General features: G+C 44.2%; 1 protein-coding gene across 11 annotated transcripts; it reads left to right on the forward strand.

The window, feature by feature from the left end:
- Window positions 1-396: 396 nt before the first annotated feature.
- LOC100276065 (uncharacterized) lies at window positions 397-14,299 on the forward strand. 11 transcript variants are annotated; one of them, XM_035962186.1, is made up of 9 exons: window positions 397-890; window positions 1,486-1,537; window positions 4,705-4,778; window positions 4,913-5,002; window positions 5,262-5,405; window positions 6,992-7,043; window positions 11,895-11,968; window positions 13,337-13,473; window positions 13,812-14,299. In XM_035962186.1, exons 1-8 carry the CDS (start codon window positions 763-765, stop codon window positions 13,449-13,451), a joined length of 729 nt encoding a protein of 242 aa, XP_035818079.1. In that variant the 5' UTR covers window positions 397-762; the 3' UTR covers window positions 13,452-13,473; window positions 13,812-14,299. The 11 variants fall into 11 exon arrangements, with proteins under 11 accessions (XP_035818079.1, XP_008658362.1, XP_008658365.1 ...); XM_008660140.2 differs by lacking the exon at window positions 13,812-14,299 and adding an exon at window positions 13,553-13,803; XM_008660143.2 differs by lacking the exon at window positions 13,812-14,299 and adding an exon at window positions 13,631-13,803.
- Window positions 14,300-19,537: the final 5,238 nt, after the last annotated feature.

Below are 19,537 nucleotides of genomic sequence, written 5' to 3' on the forward strand. Positions count from 1 at the left end.
GCGCCCATCCTCTACCTCTGCAGTTCATGCTTTTTTGGGTTATACAAAAGATTGATAGATCGAATATCTCATTTGAATAAGGTGTACCTAAATAACATAGCAAGACACGGACAACTAACTAGTCTAGATGAATTTACATTACAAATTTGAGGAAATAGATCACATCATTTTTTATAATTTTCGACGACGTACAGAAGACAACTTCAGTGTCTTTTGCTTATGTGAAAGAAAGGACAAAGAATCTCGGATTTAATCACAAAAAACAGAAATACATTTTATGCTCTATAAGAGTTTGAAACCAATGCAGCCCGTTTCTTTCATGGGCCTCAAACTCAAATACCCATTCTCGGACTAAGCCATATTTGCTTTGGAATACCAAATGTGCGATACGTCATGTCCTGCTTGCTGGCCGTTGTCTCATTGTCTGGCCGCCGGACCAAATCCGAAAACCCACCGAGTAACTGACAATCTCGATCCCCGCAGTCATCGCGGGATCGGCCCGTCCTCGCCGGCGACTCATTCCCGCAACTCACCTGCTCTCAACCGCGAACTCGGCGCCCTGCACGGCCTCCAAGTCGCACGATGCGGCGGCGCCCACATCATACGTGGCTGCGTCTCCGCCTCCGCTTTCGCCGCGCCGACGTGTCAGCTTCCCGTCCACTACAGAGTCCACATTGTCCTCCTATTACTTGCTCCGCCGGCAACTATTAGCCCCTCCCCAGTCGCCACTAAATCCGCTGCCGTTTCTTCTCGAGTGTGACCATGGCGGCTCAGGGATCCCTCGTCATGTGGAGGGCGGTCTTCGCAGCGCTGGGCTTGCTCATGGTGGCCACGCTGGTGTACACCTTGGCCACCGACGGCTCGCCGTTCCGCCTTGAGCTGTTTACGCCGTAAGTACTGGCTGCTTTTAGCAACGTTTCTAGCTTCTTATGTGCTCGGATTTGTAGGAACCCACAGCGATTTTTTGGAAACGGGTATTGGTGAGGGTTGTGGAACTTGTCTGCCCGTTGATCATTTCAAAGTATCAACGAGCCACTCTTACAGTTACAGTCCTATTACCTTACGTTGTCTGGTGACTGGTGTTAAGCAGTAAGCTGCATATGTACGTGGTATTTTTCATTGTGAAATGCTAATTAAGGAGACATGATGAAACTGGTTATGGTGTTGCTCCTGCAAGGTCGTCTATGTTGTTAGTTGTGTTCTGAAGTTCACATCGTGAGTTAACCTTAGTTTATGTATATACTACGCAATGAATGTTTTATAATCCTTTCAGTCTGTTTTATTATTCCATCAGTCTGTTTATCTTGCAAAGTTGCTAGTCCTACTCATTGTTGCAAATTGTGTTGGTTGTTTTGCTATACACAATGAAGCTTGTTCTTGAGAGATTGGTACATTTATAACAACCAAACTTTTTGTTCCATTTCCTCATGCTTACATTTATGCAAGATACATTTATTCAAAATTGTGATTCTTTGCTGTGTGTAGGTGGATGGTGGCAACACTGGCTGATTTTTATGTTAATGTTATTGCAATCTCGGTAATGTCTTGATTTTTATGACTTTAATTCTTAAGCAGCCCTTTTTTCTACAATGCTTTTTTACCAATGTAAGAAGGAAGGATTGCGTATAATGTGTTGGATGTATTACATTGAGCCTCTAGAAAGAATATATAGGAGTACATGACTTGGAGGGCAAGAAGGCTATCCTATGGGTAAGGAAGGTTATCCTAGATACAAGGAAGGTTATCTCGAAATTACAATCAATCCTAAACCAACCATATCAGGAGACTCGTTTAGGCTCGTTTAGGCTCATCTAGATCCAGTGACCAGTGTGTTGTCAGTTTGTTTACTAGTGTCCAGTCACCTATATCAAGCCGAGCCGAGCCTCATTACCGAGCTCGCGAAGTGACTGAGTCGAGCCTGGCTCGGCTAGCTATTCCACCGAGCCTCACCGAGCCGAGCCGAGCCTGGCTCGGCTCGGCTCGTTTCCAGCCCTACCTGGAAACACGTCGTAGATGAATGCACGTGTCATTGTTGCCAGTACCGCACATACTAGGTAGAAGGCTCCAACCAAGTATTAGCGTCTGAAGGGACCAGCAGAGAAGACCTCCACGACGGTTGTGGCGCAGTATGGTGGGAGTGCCGTCGCAGCTCACGGTTATCAGAGTGGAGTAGACGAAGTAGTCGAAGATGAGATGACGACGCTGGCAACAAGGTAGTGCGGGAAGAAGGCGAAGAGGTAGGCATGGCGACGCATCGAGGATCCGGAGTCGCGGTGGTGAGAGCCACGACACACACGAAGAAGAGACTCGACGACGCGCAGGGAGCGTGACGGTGGTACTTGTCGGCGAAGAACTCGATGACGAACATGGTGCAGACCAGCGATGGAGGGTGTCAACGCAGCATAGATACAACAATGGGGGTCGGCGACGCTGCTGCCCGAAGAGGCGATGCAGCGGCAACCCTCGTGCTTGGTTAAGAAACTCACGCCATACGACAGACGTCATGGGAGGGTGAGGTCGCGCACGATCGGTTGGCCAGACCGACGACGTGCTAGGCGAAGACGATGATGGTGATGACGATGGCAAAACCTCCTGGTCAGTAGCGGCGACGATGAACCAATAGAGATCGACGTGCCGGCGAAGAGGCGCAGAAACAGCATGCGGGCGTCCCCTGGCACGCTGCTATCCACACCATGCAGCATAGTCAGAGAAGATGAAGGAGTCGATGTTGTCTAGGCCGATGTCGATGACGCACGAGACAACGGGCAGTGGGCGATGGAGACGCAAAACCGATCACTGGCCAGAAAAACGAAAAGACGCAGCAACAACAGATCTAGTACATCACCTAGTACTAGCGCGGGGAGAAGACAAAGGGCGGCACGGCGCCAAGGCCACTACGAGCGCAGTGCAACGCGGAACAGGGGCAGAGCAAGACCTGACCCATCCTCCCCACGACATGCCGGACCTGAGGACTGCCCAGCCGCGGTCCAACCGACAGCGGAGGTCGCATCCGCCTCCATGGCGGCGTGCGATGTGCCAGCGGCGGGGATACAACCCCATCACAGCCACCACCACGACGACGTGCAATGGGCCAGATCAGGTTGGGGTAACCGATGGGAAGGTGGACAAAGATCGTTGACGGGGCCTTGATGGTGAGTTCTGATCTAGTGCTATGCTTATCGATGTGACAACGAACGCAGCAGATCAGATGGATCCACGGTGCATCCTACAAGGGCGCTGCCCCCAGCGGAGAGCGATCTCCCCGGGGGCGGGGCAGTAGCGGCAGAGGAAGACGAAGACCCAAGGGTTTGAATCTAGACTCGTGATATGTTAGAGTGGACGCACTAACCAGTTCAACCCAAAATCTTAAGCTGGTGGGAGAAGGTAGTCAATCCACTTACACGCTTCAACACCCCCACTCACGTGTAGTCAGAGAGAAAGGTGCAAATGTGGAAATAAATGAGTGGAGGCACAAATAAAGCCTCTGTCAGGATTCGAACTCAAGACCTTTGGCTTTGATACCATATAAGAAGGAATGATTGTGTATAATATGTTGGATATATTGCATTGAGCCTCTAGGAAGAATATATAGGAGCACATGAGTACATGATTTGGATGGTAAGAATATATAGGAGCACATGAGTACATGATTTGGAGGGGAAGAATATAATAAGGAAGGTTATCCCGAAATTACAATCAATTATAAACCAACCATATCACGAGTTGCCTAATATACTCTAACAACCAAAAACTTGTCAAGTTACCATCTTTATGAGGATGGTTTTGCTGGTAGGGCCTTTTTATAATCCTTGGTAGGTAACAAGAGGAACCGTCAAATTATTACTTGGGCCTTGGGGAGGTTCCTTGGTACTTCTGGAAGTACAATCTGATGGTACCTCCTATGGTTGGAAAAATGACTCCTTGTCCTTGTGGAAAGTGAAGTAAAAGCAGCTACTAGTCTAGTCATTGAGCTATACCATTGATAACATATTTCACATATAGGCGGAATAGTGCATTATGGAGCTATCAGTCTTATGACTTACTATTTCGAATGGTCCCTCTATCCATTCCTCACATTTTACTAGCCATTTGGTTTTGACAGATGAGGTTGTGATGGATCGACCCATTCCACTCTCTCAAATTAAACAACAACATTAGGTTCGGAGTTATATTGGATGATCCATCACCATTCTACTAAAACCAAATACATGCCTTACTTGCGTTAGCCATTTTGGTTCAGGTTGTCATGAACATGATCGCACATTGGTTGCATACTTGTATCTCAGAAATGAGCATCCAAATAATAAGGAAGGAATTCTCTTTTGTGCATTATCTGTCTTAGCTATGTTATCCTTTGTCAGTTTGTGTATTGAAGTTATTAGCTGAAACTTTCTATTTTGAGTTTTGCAGATACCTTAACCCCAGTTCCGACCTTTGTGCATACTGGCTAGAAAATTACCATTCAAATAATTTTTTGTGTCGTATTCTAAGTGAATCTTAGCCTCTGACTAGCTTGAATAATTCCTGAAGAGTTAATGCTCCTGTTAAACTTGGGCCACAAGGTCTAGGGATTGAGCCTTAGAATGTTGAATAATTTAATTCTTACCTATTTACAAGAACTAATTATTTTTGGTACATTTATGTGGACTCAATTTCATTTCTAACTTGACTTAAGTTAGAGATGCTTTTGGTGTGGTGTTTCAGGCTTGGGTTATCTACAAGGAAGCAAACTGGGTTAGTTCTGCTGTGTGGGTGGTTCTGTTGTTTTGCTTTGGCAGGTATTTGACTCCTTATATTTAATATTTTTGGACTCATTTTATAGCTTCTTTGTGTGCTTCTATACTTCTGTTTGACTGGATGGGTATTGTCGACTTGATGGTATCCACCCTTTTTTATTCTTTTATTTTTTCAGTGCTGTCACTTGCGCTTATATTGTTAAGAAACTTCTTGAAGTAACATCTGCAGGGTCATCCCAAGATCCTCTTGACCTTCTATTTATCAGGTAGAGTGCCAAAATCTTCACGACTAGTTATTTAGATTTATATACCTTGGGCTACTTAGCTAGCATACTTAAAGCCCCAGGTTAGATGCTTCTAAATGTTGTCTGATATACTGAAGCAGCAAATTTTGTTCCACCATATTCCTTTCTGCTACTCTGCATATTGTAGTCCCACATGTTGACCCTGTTGATTGAATGAGATATCCAACAAAATTAAGTCCTTGCTAATTTGTCTTGACATTTGTTCTTGAAACATTTTCAGGCAAGGTAATCTATCCCAAAGAAAGTGCTCTTATGTTGTAATTGGAAGGGTTATTTTCAGCATTTTGGGGATATTCATGGCTGCGGTTGTCACATATACTGTCATCACTGATGGACTACCTTTTAGGAAGGAATTGTTGACACCGTAAGTGTATACAGTTCATACTTTGTTGTTTTGATGATTTTTGAAGCTCATTGAGCTCAATGTAACTATGCAATTGTGAAAAGAGTAAGTAAATGCGAGATTGCAGCATCCTAGGAACAATAACTGTGCAGTTCTAGGTTGTTTTAACTGTCCAAATATGGAGTAAATGTGACATATGGGAATCCTGCTATGACTGAAGTTACAGTCAAGATTTAATTGCTAAACTTTATATTGAGTTATTTTAATGAAACTGTAGGTATTATTCCAGAACCATAAAAAAACTGCATGTCCAAGTTAAGTTTTGCAGATCCCTAAAAAAATTAAGTTTCGTAGATATTCTGGTTAACTCAGTCTATGTGACCTCGCACCCTCCCCAGACCCACCAAAAAAAATCTAACCCATTGAATCTTGTTAAAGGCTGTGTGTAATCTCTAGTAGGTGTTGAAGTGTATAAATGGATTGACTACCTTCTCCCATCAAGTTAAGATTTTGTGTTGAACTGGTTAGTGCGTCCACTTTAATATGATATCAAGGCTAGAGGTGTCGAGTTCAAATCCTGACAGTGGTTTTATTTATGCCTCCACCCATTTATTTCCACGTTTGCGCCTTTCTCTCTGACTGCACGCGAGTGAGGGTGTTGAAATGTATAAGTGGATTGATTACCTTCTACCATCAGCTTAAACTTTTAGGTTGAACTAGTTAGCGTGTCCACTCTAACAGTAGGTACCATGTCCCAATGTATTGACAAGTGAGCTTCAGTCTCTCCCACACGGCCACACCACTCAACCTTGGCATCACTCACTTCTTCCTGCCCTTTCCTTCTGCAGCAGTTGCAAGTCATGGCGATAGGTAGTGGAAACCTAGATGACTATAGTTGTTTCTTTGTGAGAGTGCTGGTGTCATATAGGGTCGCACCCACAGCTGCAGAACAAGAAGGCAGCATAATTAGGTTGATTACTGATTGATTGAGGAAAGGAAGGTGATAGGTTTAGTCAATTAATTAGTTAGATTGGGAGAAAAGTTAGAAGAACTGGTTGGCTTGTTGCATATGTAATTCCGACGTTGTATGCTGAAAATCTAGCATTGAAACAATCTTCCTCCTATCCTCTCTCTACTTCTCACGGCCAACATAGATCAGGAGTGACGAGGCAAGGAGCCGTGACAACCGGCTGATCACCACTACCACCTAAGAAGCCTTGGCCCTCCACCACCAATTCCTCCACCAGGGCATAACAGCTGGATTAGAGGGGGGAGGTTGTACTTGTGATGAATTCAACAAATGTTTTTTTTTTGCAAATGTCAACAAATCAGAGAACTATTATTTTTTGTATTTGTCTGTTAGTGTTTTAAAAATTTCTGACAAAATTTCAGTAAATATTTACTTGATTTAACGATATAGGGTGGCAAGTGAATAGGTTTTTGTTCATCATGTGAACTAAAAGCAAGAGCTACTACAACTCAATATCCAACAATTAAAATGGAAACCTCCTACATGTGTTAGATGGTTTAGATGCATAGTTCTACTCAAAGCGTACTTATCATTTATCAAACACAAATCAAGTTTAATGTTTCAATTGTGCACTCAGGTGGATGGCGGCAACCTTAATTGATTTCTACATAAATGTCTTTGCGATATCGGTAAGGCAACTTAAGCTTTGGCTCCTATGTAATATAAGTCATGAGATAGATGCAGTATACAAACTTTTTTTTGGTAGATCCTCAACTCAATCAAGTGAGATACTTTGTAGGCATAGTCGGTGGGAGTAATATCTCTAATGAAGTTCAAAGATAATTTGTGTTAGGATAAACACAGTAAATCTATGAGGAATTGTACAACAACAACTCGGCCGATGGGGGAAAGACTCCCCCACAATATTTCACTAAGAAGAGCTCAATTAGAGCCTGACCGAAAAAAGCCACGAAAGCTAGCCCCCTCGTACATGGGGATGCCGCTCTCTATGGTTCGGGCCCTTAACTCGTGCTGAGGCCCAACTCACATGACTAGTCCCTTACACGAGGGTCTACCTACCATAGGTCGGTTCACCCATGACGACAAAGGGAACCAACTAGTGACTTTTTTAACATCAACCTAAAATTTGCTCTCACATGGAGTCAAACCTAGGACCTGGGAGTGCTACTCAGACCACCTACTAGAGGCCCTTTCGCACCGTGCAACAACAACAAAGCCTTTTAATCCCAAACAAGTTGGGATAGGCTAGAGTTAAAACCGAACAAAAACCCACAGGTCAAGCTTTGGGCATATGGATAGTTGTTGCCTGTTTTCCACGCACTCCTATTCAAGGCTAAATCTTTGGATATATTATGTTCTTTCAGTTTCCTTCTGTTGTCCCTTCCCATAAATAGTAGTTTAGCAAAAGAAGTTTAGCAACCTAAGTTCCAATCCTACCAACTAGCCTATATTCTAAGCCAAGAATGGTAAAGATCACAACTTAAGCAAACAATAAATGTGGAAGTTTAAAGAGAAAGGTAGAGATGCAAACTTTCGCTGACGTGCCGGTATTTTTACCGAGGTATCTTGATCCGCACAAGGTTCTAACTAATTCTCATTGGTGCCTTTACGCAAAGGGAAGCTTAGACGAAGGCCAAGCACCCGATTGAGTAACTCCCTAAAGAGTTGCGGGCCTTCTCAATGCGCAAGTGGTGCTTCGCTTTCGGCCTCCTGCCTCCTCTCAGATGCTCCCCGCCATCTTCATTATCGAGCTTCCGGCCGAAACGTTGCATGCCTCGTTCCCTGTGGTACACGGTGGCGGCCACACCACAAACGCAGTAGATGTGGTCTCGCAAGACGTCGCCCCACTCGGTACAAGTTACAACTGCTCACGCAAGAGCCGAGGTTGGTTGTAAGTTTTTCTAACCCCACTGAATCTACTAGGAACAACCTAGAGCAAGCATAATAATGGTCTAACTAACCTAAATACTTTGCAAAGCACCTACGCTAATCATCGTTCTATTAAGCACTTGGGTGTTCGGAGCTACGAAAATGTGTTTCAACTCTATTGCAATGTTGCTTGGGCTCCCACACTCTCAAATGGCCGGTTGGGGGGTTTATATAGAGCCCCAACCCCAAAGTAGCTGTTGCAGGAAAGCAGGCTTTTCTGCATCGCACTGGACCGGTCCGATGCCCCCCACGTTAGCTAACCATTGGCCTCCTGCAATCGACCAGAGGTCTGGTGCACCACTGGCCTGGTCCAGTGACCAGCGAGCCGTTGGAACTAGTCGCTGCTGACCGTTGGCCGTGGTCCGGTGCGCCAGCTGGCTTAGGTGCCCGAAAACATGCCCTTTGGCAACTCGGTCTAGTGCACTCAGAAGCAGCCCACTTCTTCATTCTTCAATCTTCTTTGCTTATGCTCTTCTAGTCTTGTGCCTTGGACATATGCTTGATACTTGAAGGTCTTTTATGGGTCTTCTAGTGTCTTCTTTGAGGTATTGCTTCCTCAGTGCCTCAGTCCAAGTCCACTTTTGCATCTTGTGAACAACAAACATAAACACTTCCAAACATATTAGTCCACAGGTTATGTTGATCATCAAACACCAAAATCAATTAGTTAAATGGGCCAAGGTCCTTTTTCCTTACACAGTGAACAGTGAACCCTGTCAAGCTTCACTAACACATGATCTTCATGTTGGTTGGACCAAGTATACTTTCTATCAAGGAGTGGGATTTCCTTTATGGCAAGATCATCAATTAACCTCCTAAAGCAACCCATCATAGCTCTATTTATTTTGGAGTTATTTTTATCCGAAGCGTTATAGATGAGGTTGAAGTCCCGGCCACCATCCATGGTCCACTACAGGCAAGTGAGTTCTTGGAAGAAGAGGATTTTTCATTGCTGCCTTGCAGACCATAGACGCAAGTGAGCCACTAGGCCAGACCACCATCTTTGTGAAACTGGATAGATATATTGTAATCACCCACTCTTAGATGATCAATGGAACCTAGGTGCCTCTTCCAGGCAACCAGAATCCCACCACTCGCTCCAACTGAAGGAAGAGAGACCCACTCACTGAAATCTGATCCAAGCATACAGAGAACAACGCTTCTTGGCACATCAACCATTTTAGTCTCCTGGAGACAAACAATATCAGCTCGAACAGACCACACCAATTCCCTAATTGAATTTTGATGAGCAGAGGAGTTCAACCCTCTAACGTTCCACATTAATATTTTAGAAGGATCCATTGATAACAGATGAAAAACAACACGATCAGCAGAGAGAACACCCACTGGGAGCAAAACTCCTCAGGAGTAGTCCACCCGGAACAAGGCCGCCAGGGCCTCCACATGAGATTGGGTTAAGGGATGCTTGAATAGCTTTGAGTAATCATCCAAAGCCTGCTGCACACCTTCAGAACCAACAATCACCTGTAGCAGGGGTGGACCGAGAGGGGGGCAAAGTGGGCCATGGCCCCACCTCAAATTTGTACAACCTTTTATACATATGTTTATTTACTATTAAGTACAGAAAAAGTTGAAGAGTTGAGTGGGCTAAAACAATCATGTCCTAGGCCTCCTCGTCGAATCGGTCCAGTCCTCCCGACTCTCGTTCTACTCCTCGGACTAGTCATTGCATCTGTTAACAACTACAACGACCCAATGGCCATGACCGCGTTGTTCGGGCTCATGTCGTCCATGATCTAACTAAGAGCACCATGTCACCCGCTCGACGCGCTCGCTCCCGCAACACCCGCTTGCTGTATTAATCATTGCTTGTACGTGTATAAATATTATACTTGAGATCAATATATATCGTTGTTGATCCAATCAATGATTTCAAGTCGTCCGACTAATCGCGATTAGTCGGGCTGGTCGGCTATTTGAGCTCGATTAGCTGGACGACTCGACTAGATAGGTGGTCGTCCGACTAATCGCCGATTAGGGCGACTAATCGCCCGATTGCTGTTTCCTGGTCGTCCTGGCTAGGGTTTTGTTATTGGGCCATTTTCAACCCATCTACATTATACTTTAGACTACCCTCTCCTCTCCTCTGTAATACCTAGCCGCCAAATAGTGCACTACGTCTCCTACTCTCCTCTCTTGCTAGCTCGACTGTTCCAGCCCTTATTCACACTTGATCGCCGGTGGCTGGCCCTTCAGACCTACAGCTCACCGACGGCTACATCATCAGCGGCTACACCACCCTGCCCCTTCCCATGCTCGCCTGCTGCAGTCTCCACATGCGGCGACTGTCTTATGGTTCACCAGCTGCAGTCTCCACCCTGCCCCTTCCCAAGCTCCAGCAAACCTGCACCATTGAGGAGATGAGCTCGTCATCTCAAGGTTCCTCCTGCTCTCCCCTCATCCCCCCCTTCTCTGCAGTTCTGCCAAATTAGTGGATGGTTGCTAGCTGCCCTAATCCTAAGCCTGTGCTAAGTAGTGACTTTCTAATTTATATAATGTAGTTGTATACATGTACATTTATATATATAGCTATATAAGTATAACTACTAGACTAGGACGACCAGGGAACGACTAGGACCGACTAGGAGTCGACTAATCGCCCTAGTCGTCGCCTAATCGCGACTAGTCGCCAGGTCGGTCCCAGGGATCGACCAGGCGACCAGGCGACTTGAAATCATTGGATCCAAGCCTAAGCGATACCAAGTTGGCTCACGAGCCTCGATCTTTTTTTCCAGCCCTAGCTACAACACCCGCAAATGGCCCCCATAGAGAAGCCTCAACAATCGGGAGGTTTGATGCGAGTCGCCACCGCTACGACACCCACAACCGGCCCTTGAGCAGCATTGATGGTGATCATCAACGGCGGCATTGGAGAGGCAACACGCCTCCTCCAGTCCTTCTAGAGTAGAACCTGGGCAACATATCCCCCCTCCATAGGGGTGCGACTTAGGTGTCAGCGAAACGAGCTAGGTGAGGGCCGATGGAGCTGGAGAGGGTGTCGGCGAGGGCAACACGCTCCCCAAATTTGTCCCTGGGCTTGAAAGAGGCACACCAACAAACCCCGCCGGCCCAGCAACATCGGGTAGCCCACAAAGGGAGCTCGCTTCCAACGCACCATAGAAAGGAGACGCCGCCGTAGGCACGATTGAATTCGGCTCCACGTCTGTCCCTTCGGGAGCCACATCGTTTCCTTGATTCATTAACTCCGAAGGAAAAGCAGACGTCATCGAAGTAACTCGACGTTCTCCCCCAGATTCATCAGCGATAGCTGCATTGGGACTTGGGAGGCATGTTAGAACCGTCCAGCAGCTCCTCCCTTATTTCCTAACTCGCATTGGAGGCCATGTTGGTATGGTCACCTGTGATGTAACCGCTTCCCCAACCAAACGATGATGAGCAAATGGTTATTTATCTGACTTATTTAATGGTTTCTGGATTCTTACCGGGTGAAGATGATTTTTTTAAGCCTATGTGAAGATGATTCTAGATAGGAATACACTTTAGCATTAACATTTTACTCCCTAGTAGGTATTATGGTCAGGTATTAATATTTGATAATATGCCTACAGGTCTGGGTTGCTCACAAGGAATCATCATGGATATCAACTACCATTTGGATTGTCTTGCTGATATGCTTTGGAAGGTATATAAATCTCTTTTTAAAGCTCCAAGCACCAACATCTTACCACCTTTTTTTACTCTAATACTCCCTCTGTTCCAAATTGTAATTCGTTCTGGGTTTTCTGATTTTATAAATTTTACTATGCACCTAGATATACGTTACATCTGATAATATAGTAAAAGCTATGTACCTACAAAAGCCTGAATGGCTTACAATTTGGAACAGAGAGTAGAATCCATTTAATGTGTGCTGATTTTGATGCAACACTTCGTTAGCCAAGTTTTTTCTATCTTATCTTCAGTTTATTGATTGGTGTAGCATATCATTCTGTTGGAAGTAATCTTTATTTATTAGAAATGGCCACGTCATTCATGGCCATATCGTTCTCTCCTGAGTTTTCTCTTCCCTACCGGGTGCCCTTATTCATCGGGAAGGTGTTCAGGCACTAGCGCTTAGAGAGAATATTGCTGTTCTTTGTGCAAGCACCTTGGTGGGCCATATGTACAGCTGCCCTTAGCACAGCTTCTGCATTTCTGCACACTCCCATGACAGCACACACCCATGTCAGTACCATAATTGGGTCTGCCCTTGCATGCATGCAAGGTGGGGCTATTGTGGATGTTGGACTTTGCCAGCAACAGTTTGCCTACATATATGTACCCCATCCTCATAAACAGTACTAGTAATTACCCTGCAATTATTATTTTTGGAGTCCAATGTTTTCTTAAGGCTATCATAGTTTCATTCTCGTTAAATGAGATGACACACCACCATATTTGATGACATGACATGGTATTTATGATGAGAGAGATGGAGAGAGTTTCACGGGAGGAGAGAGGGTTTCGTCCAGATGAAACTCAGGATACACGGTTACATAGACAAAAGTTGTTGTGTCACTTTTGAAAACCGTGCAATGAAACTTTCACTAGGAATGGCCTAAGAAATTGTCAGAATACCTACTTGCAAATCTTAATGTAAGGTGTAACTATTTAGTTTATGTCACTTTAATGATGTAATTAATTGTTATTGTTTTTTTGACGTCTGTAAATTATTAGTTTGTTATCATGATACGTATACGTTTTCACACATTAAGTACTGGAATTTTATGTAATACTTCTCTCGGGTCACGCCCAATTCATATATGTGGCTGGCGTTTTCCTTCATAATACAATATGATCTAGTACATATATAAAACTGCTTTAACCCTGTCAACTGAAGTATTTGATGGATCAGTTTTGCATTTGGAGTGCATATATTTAAACTTGTTTCCTTCTATGGTTATTATGCTTTCGTATGACTAGATGATATGTTGGTATACAAAGTTGTGAGCCATATTGATGATTTTATTCAAGTCATTTATTGACCTTCATCCCCCCTTCTGTGCCTTAGCATCACAACATGCGGCTACATTGTCATCCAACTTTTCAAAGTATCATATCAAGATCCAATCTACCACGTGCTATTGAACTCCCACAGCAAGTATGGAATTCCAACTTCACTGTGATAATTCATCTTCTATGATCCTGGTTAGCTTACAGTTGTCTAAACTTCAGCTTGTCATCTGGTCATTGATTTCCATTCATAATTCACTTGTTTGAAATGTAGGAAGATTTGAAAATTTATTGAAGTTTTATGTGCAGCTTGGCTGGTAATATTAAAATGTTCCTTCTATCTATATGTAAGGTACCACAATTAAGGGGACAGGAGGATAGCAATTAGACAAGTTGTTTTACTTTGAATAAAATAACTCATGTGCTGAGTTATCTGCTAAATGAACTGTAACGTGAAATCCTTTATTGTATTTCTGATTGAAATTGCTTGAACAATAATCTCCTTTGTTATGGTTTCATTGCAAACAATTTAGAAGATCGAGTGATGGTTTAATTTTGAATGACGGACTAGAAGTCAGCAGCTCAGTCTCAGCATTCAGTTGGGCAGATTAGCTCAGGGCCAAGCCCTTTGAGAATGGACCGAGGCCAAGCCTCTTTCAGTTGGGCAGATTTAGCAATGATCAGATCAGCAACAGGAGGATCAGGAGGTGAGAGCCCCCTCCAGGGGGCAGGAAAGGAAACAAAAGGTTGTTCTGCCTCGAACAAAAATTCAAGAAACCAAAGATCTCTAGAGAAACTCGTATGGCACTACAAGCAGTAATACGAACACCGAGAACATGAGGGGTACATATGTATTTTCAGTGAAGAGGAGCCACAGTTTACTCTGCAGCAGCCCCAAATCCAGTCTACCCTCTAACAGTCTGGTTGTATGCACTCTCACCAGCTTGAGGTGACTAGGTAAGGAGGGATGTTTGGCAACAATGTTTTTCAAAATTATAGTTTTACAATACTTTGTCAACAATCTCATAGTTTTAGCCCGCTCCAAAAATATCATGGTTTCAAAAAATATTGTTTAGATACAACATTATAGATCATGGTATTTGATAAAAGCTAGTTACTCTATATAAAAATTAGGTTGTAGTGGAGTTTCTAATACTCCAAAAATACCATAGTATCTTGAATACTATAATTTTGAAAACATAGTTTTCAGAATTGCAAATATACATCTTACGACATTAAATATTATGATATTATTAAAAACTATAACTATAAAAATATTTTACTTCCAAACATACCCTTAATGGGCTCAATAGAGGGAACATAGCAGAAACAACCACAATCAATCGGATCTCCTCTACCCATCGAGGCTCGGCTTATATTAAAGCACCAGTTTTAACGGTCGTTCCGCGTCGTATTTTTATAAATAACAGCTCACATCTATCTCAAATTAACCCGCTACATCCCTCTATGCACACAACCTCTACGTCCGGTCCGTTAGCCAGTTGGACCATTTGGTTAAATTAGCGTAAAATGTTAAAAAAGTTGGACCATTTGGTTAAATTAGCGTAAAATGTTAAAAAAGTGGTGCTCGAGGTGGGCTTCGAACCTAACCCTGATGGAAGAAGAAAAAGAGACACTGAGTGAAGCCGTCTAACCAGTAAAACATCATGGTCAAGTGTTTTTAATATTGAATATAAATTGTACATATGTATATACGATTTTTTGTAAAATAAAAAAATTGTGTCGGGCCGGGTTAGCACTACGGGTCGAGGCTACGACACAACGCTCATGTCGGGCTGGCCTAGGCACTATTAAATGGGTCGTGTCCCAGACCAGCCCGCCAAACACGACCTATTTGGTCATCTATACACCCGCACGATAATGATGGTCCTCGGCTGCCGCCATCTCGTTCCCCATTCTCGACAGAGGGCGTGGGAGCAGGTGTCTCCTTCCCGTATTCGTCTGACACCAGCTCTGACACCGACCTGCACAGTGGCTATTGCACGTCCACGAGGATGTTTCACAGCATGCACGCACCATCGTTTTCATCGTCATCGGACGTCCCGTTCGTCTTCCCGGCATTCGCCATGTTCTTCCTCCCCAACCAGCTGCCCCCGCCCACGGTCGCAGCCGGGAACCGACTGACGCTCGTCCACGCGGGTACAGGCGAGTCGGTCTTGCTCCTGGCTTTTCTGTAGGATTACGGGGAGGCTACGCTAGCGCAAAACAAAATTTTTCATCCCCATAATACCAAGAACTACTGCGGTTATAGGTCATGGAATTACCACTAGACGCGCAGAGCAGCGGAAGACGTCTCGATGTAGACGAACGCGTCGAGCAGTGCCGTGCAGTCGCCGGCGTCCTTCACGTCCTCGCACGGTTCGTCCAAGTGCTCCAGATGTAGCACCTCCGAGGTATCCACACGTACAGGGAGGAAGCGCCGCGTACCGAACTGCTAGGTTCGCGACGGCGGCTTGGCGAGGGCGAGAGGTGGGCGGCGGCTGTTAGTTCGCTGGTGGCGAATTAGGTTATCCTTAACCGCGCCCCCGCCCCTCATTATATAGGCGTTATGGTGGGCTTCTGATGCCGAGGCCCATCATTAACCCTAAAGCCCAGTCTAATTTTGGATCTCATCCGAATTAGGCTTCCTTCCCCTTAAGTGTGTGACCCTATAGGTTCACGTACAAATAGACATAGCCCGAGTACTCTTACTTGGCCCAATAATTGACAGCGGCCTCTAGCAAGACATGTCAACTCCTATGTGTACGTAAAGATCATATCAGACGAACCATTGCGACATTACGTACATGCTGTTCCCTTTGTCTCACGATATTTGGTCTGGCTCTAAGCTGACCTCTCTTTCTCGATACTGTGAATTGGAATCCTTTCAATGGTTAACTCTTAACCCTAGCACGGCCATGCATTTCTTGATCCAATCACTCGAGGGGCCCAGAGATATCTCTCTCACAAAGAGAGGGACAAATTCCATCTTGACTGACCATGCCTCATAGCATGCTTCCTGACAAACCCAAAACTACCTTTATAACTACCCAGTTACGGGATAGCGTTTGATAGTCCCTAAGTAAGTCAATTCACATCTTGAGAACATGCGACAATCTCAGGTCTAAGGATACAGTATTCATGTTGCAAGAAGAGAACTATATTGCAATATCTCACGTGGGTCGGTCCAGCCTCATGTCATACATGCGCCCACATTATTAGTTTAACATCTCCATGTTCATGACTTGTGAAATGTAGTCATCAACTAATACATGTGCTAGTCATCGACTCTGACTAGGGACATCATTTAGAATAACCATATAAGTAAAGAATCTCACAAACAATTCACATAATTGCTAATCAATACAAGGTGCCTTCCATGGATATTCAATTAAGCAATATATATCATGGATACAAAGAAATATGCTCATCTCTATGATTATCTCTAGGGCATATTTCTAACAGTCTCCCACTTGCACTAGAGTTAATCTAGAAGATATCTAATACCCATAGATCTCACGTGTGCCTCATGCTTAGGTTGTGGAAGAGGTTTTGTCAAAGGATCAGCAACATTCAAATACGTATGTATTTTGCATATCTTTATCTCACCCCGCCTAATGAATTCCCGTATGAGGTGAAACTTCCGCAGTACGTGTTTGTTTTTCTGGTGGTTCCTTGGCTCCTTAGCTTGCGCAATAGCCCCATTATTGTCACAGTAGAGGTTCAATGGGCTAGATGCATTAGGAAACACACCAAGCTCGATGAGGAACTTCCTTATCCAAACACCTTCCTTCGCAGATTCAGAAGCTGCAATGTACTCGGCTTCTGTTGTAGAATCAGTCACAGTCTCCTGTTTGGAACTCTTCCAACTAACAGCACCACCATTTATTGTGAACACAAAACCTGATTGCGATTTTAACTCGTCTGGGTCAGTTTGGAAGCTAGCATCGGTGTAACCAGTTACAACGAGCTCCTCCTTACCCCCATATACCAGGAACATATCTTTAGTCCTTCTTAAGTACTTAAGAATGCCTTTTACCGCTGTCCAGTGATCCTCACCTGGATCAGCCTGGTATCTACTCGTAGCACTTATAGCGTATGAAACATCTGGGCGTGTACTTATCATGGCATACATGATTGATCCAATCGCTGAGGCGTATGGTACCTTACTCATGCGCTCTCGCTCATTAGCCGTCGCAGGACATTGCATCTGGCTAAGGTGTTTACCATGTGACATAGGTATGAAACCTTTCTTGGACTGTTCCATGTTGAACCGTTTCAAAACCTTGTCAATGTACGTATCTTGACTTAATCCTATAAGCCTCTTCGACCTATCTCTATAGATCCTTATGCCCAAAATATATGCTGCTTCCCCTAAGTCCTTCATAGAAAAACTCTTTTTCAGTGAAGCCTTGACGGACTCCAGCATAGGAATGTCATTCCCAATTAATAATATGTCATCCACATACAAGATCAGAAATACAACAGCGCTCCCACTTTCCTTCTTGTAAACACAAGCTTCTTCTTCATTCTGATGAAAACCAAGCCCTTTGATCACTTCATCAAAACGAATGTTCCAACTCCGAGATGCTTGCTTCAACCCATAAATGGATTTCTGAAGTTTGCATATCTTTCCAGCATTGATCGGATCGACAAAACCCTCGGGCTGTATCATATACACGTCCTCATCAAGGTTTCCATTAAGGAAAGCTGTTTTGACATCCATCTGCCAAATCTCATAATCGAAATATGCGGCAATAGCTAGAATGATCCGAATAGATTTAAGCATCGCTACTGGCGAGAATGTCTCGTCATAGTCAACTCCTTGAACTTGTCGAAAACCCTTTGCAACAAGTCGAGCCTTATAGATGTGAACATTTCCATCCATGTCTTTCTTCTTCTTATAGATCCATTTGCATTCTATAGGTCTAACACCATCAGGCGGGTCAACCAAGTTCCAAACTTGATTTTCTCCCATGGAATCTATCTCGGATCTCATGGCGACATGCCATTTCTCGGAATCTGGGTCCATCATCGCTTCTGAATATGTTGCAGGTTCGTCGTTGTCTAACAACAACACTTCCCCATTGCCCAACAATAGCACTTCTCCTCGTGCCTCGCGAAGCCTTGCTGACCTTCGTGGTTGTGGTGGTGATTCTCTTGCCATAGACGTCTCAACTTGTTCTGCTACATTAGCATCACTTGTTGAATCTTGTCCCACTGGCTCATCCTGAACTTCTTCAAGATACACCTTTTGTTTACTTTTCTCTCTTTTGAGAAACTCTTTCTCTAAGAACACACCGTTCCGGGCGACAAACACTTTGCCCTCTGACCGGTGGTAAAAGTAATATCCTAAAGTTTCCTTTGGATATCCCACGAACATGCACTTGTCCGATTTTGGAGTGAGTTTATCCGACTGTAGTCGCTTGACGTAAACCTCACAACCCCAAATCTTCAGAAAAGACAAGCTGGGAGTCTTCCCAGTCCACATCTCATATGGTGTCTTAACTACGGACTTAGATGGTACCCTATTTAGTGTGAAAGCTGCTGTTTCTAGAGCGTATCCCCAAAACGACAAAGGTAGGTCCGACTGGCTCATCATTGATCGAACCATATCCAATAAAGTCCGATTACGTCGCTCAGACACGCCATTCCTCTGAGGCGTTCCAGGCGGCGTAAGCTGTGGAACAATTCCACAACTCTTTAGATGATTGCTAAACTCATGACTCAAATATTCACCACCACGATCTGATCGCAGTGCTTTAATTTTCTTGCCACGCTGATTTTCTACTTCATTCTGAAACTCTTTGAACTTTTCTAAGGATTCAGACTTGTGTTTCATTAAGTAGACATACCCATATCTACTAAAATCATCAGTGAAGGTTATGAAGTATTGGAATCCTCCCCTAGCTGTCGTACTCATTGGTCCGCACACATCAGTATGTATGAGTTCCAATAAATCTAACGTCCTCTCCGGTAAACCCGTGAAGGGTGCCTTGGTCATCTTACCAAGTAAGCAAGCTTCACATGTCTCGTATGATTCAAAATCAAACGAAGTTAAAAGCCCATCAGAATGAAGCTTCTTCATGCGATTCTCACTTATATGACCCAAACGACAGTGCCACATGTAGGTAGGACTTAAATCATTAGGCCGAGGCCTTTTAGCACTAATATTACAGATAGGTGCATCATCAAGATTTAAAATGAATAACCCATTCATAATGGATGCAAAAGCCACAAACATGCCATTCTTAGAGAT

This window comes from Zea mays, chromosome 9 (assembly GCF_902167145.1).
Source record: "Zea mays cultivar B73 chromosome 9, Zm-B73-REFERENCE-NAM-5.0, whole genome shotgun sequence".
Taxonomy (NCBI): domain Eukaryota; kingdom Viridiplantae; phylum Streptophyta; class Magnoliopsida; order Poales; family Poaceae; genus Zea; species Zea mays.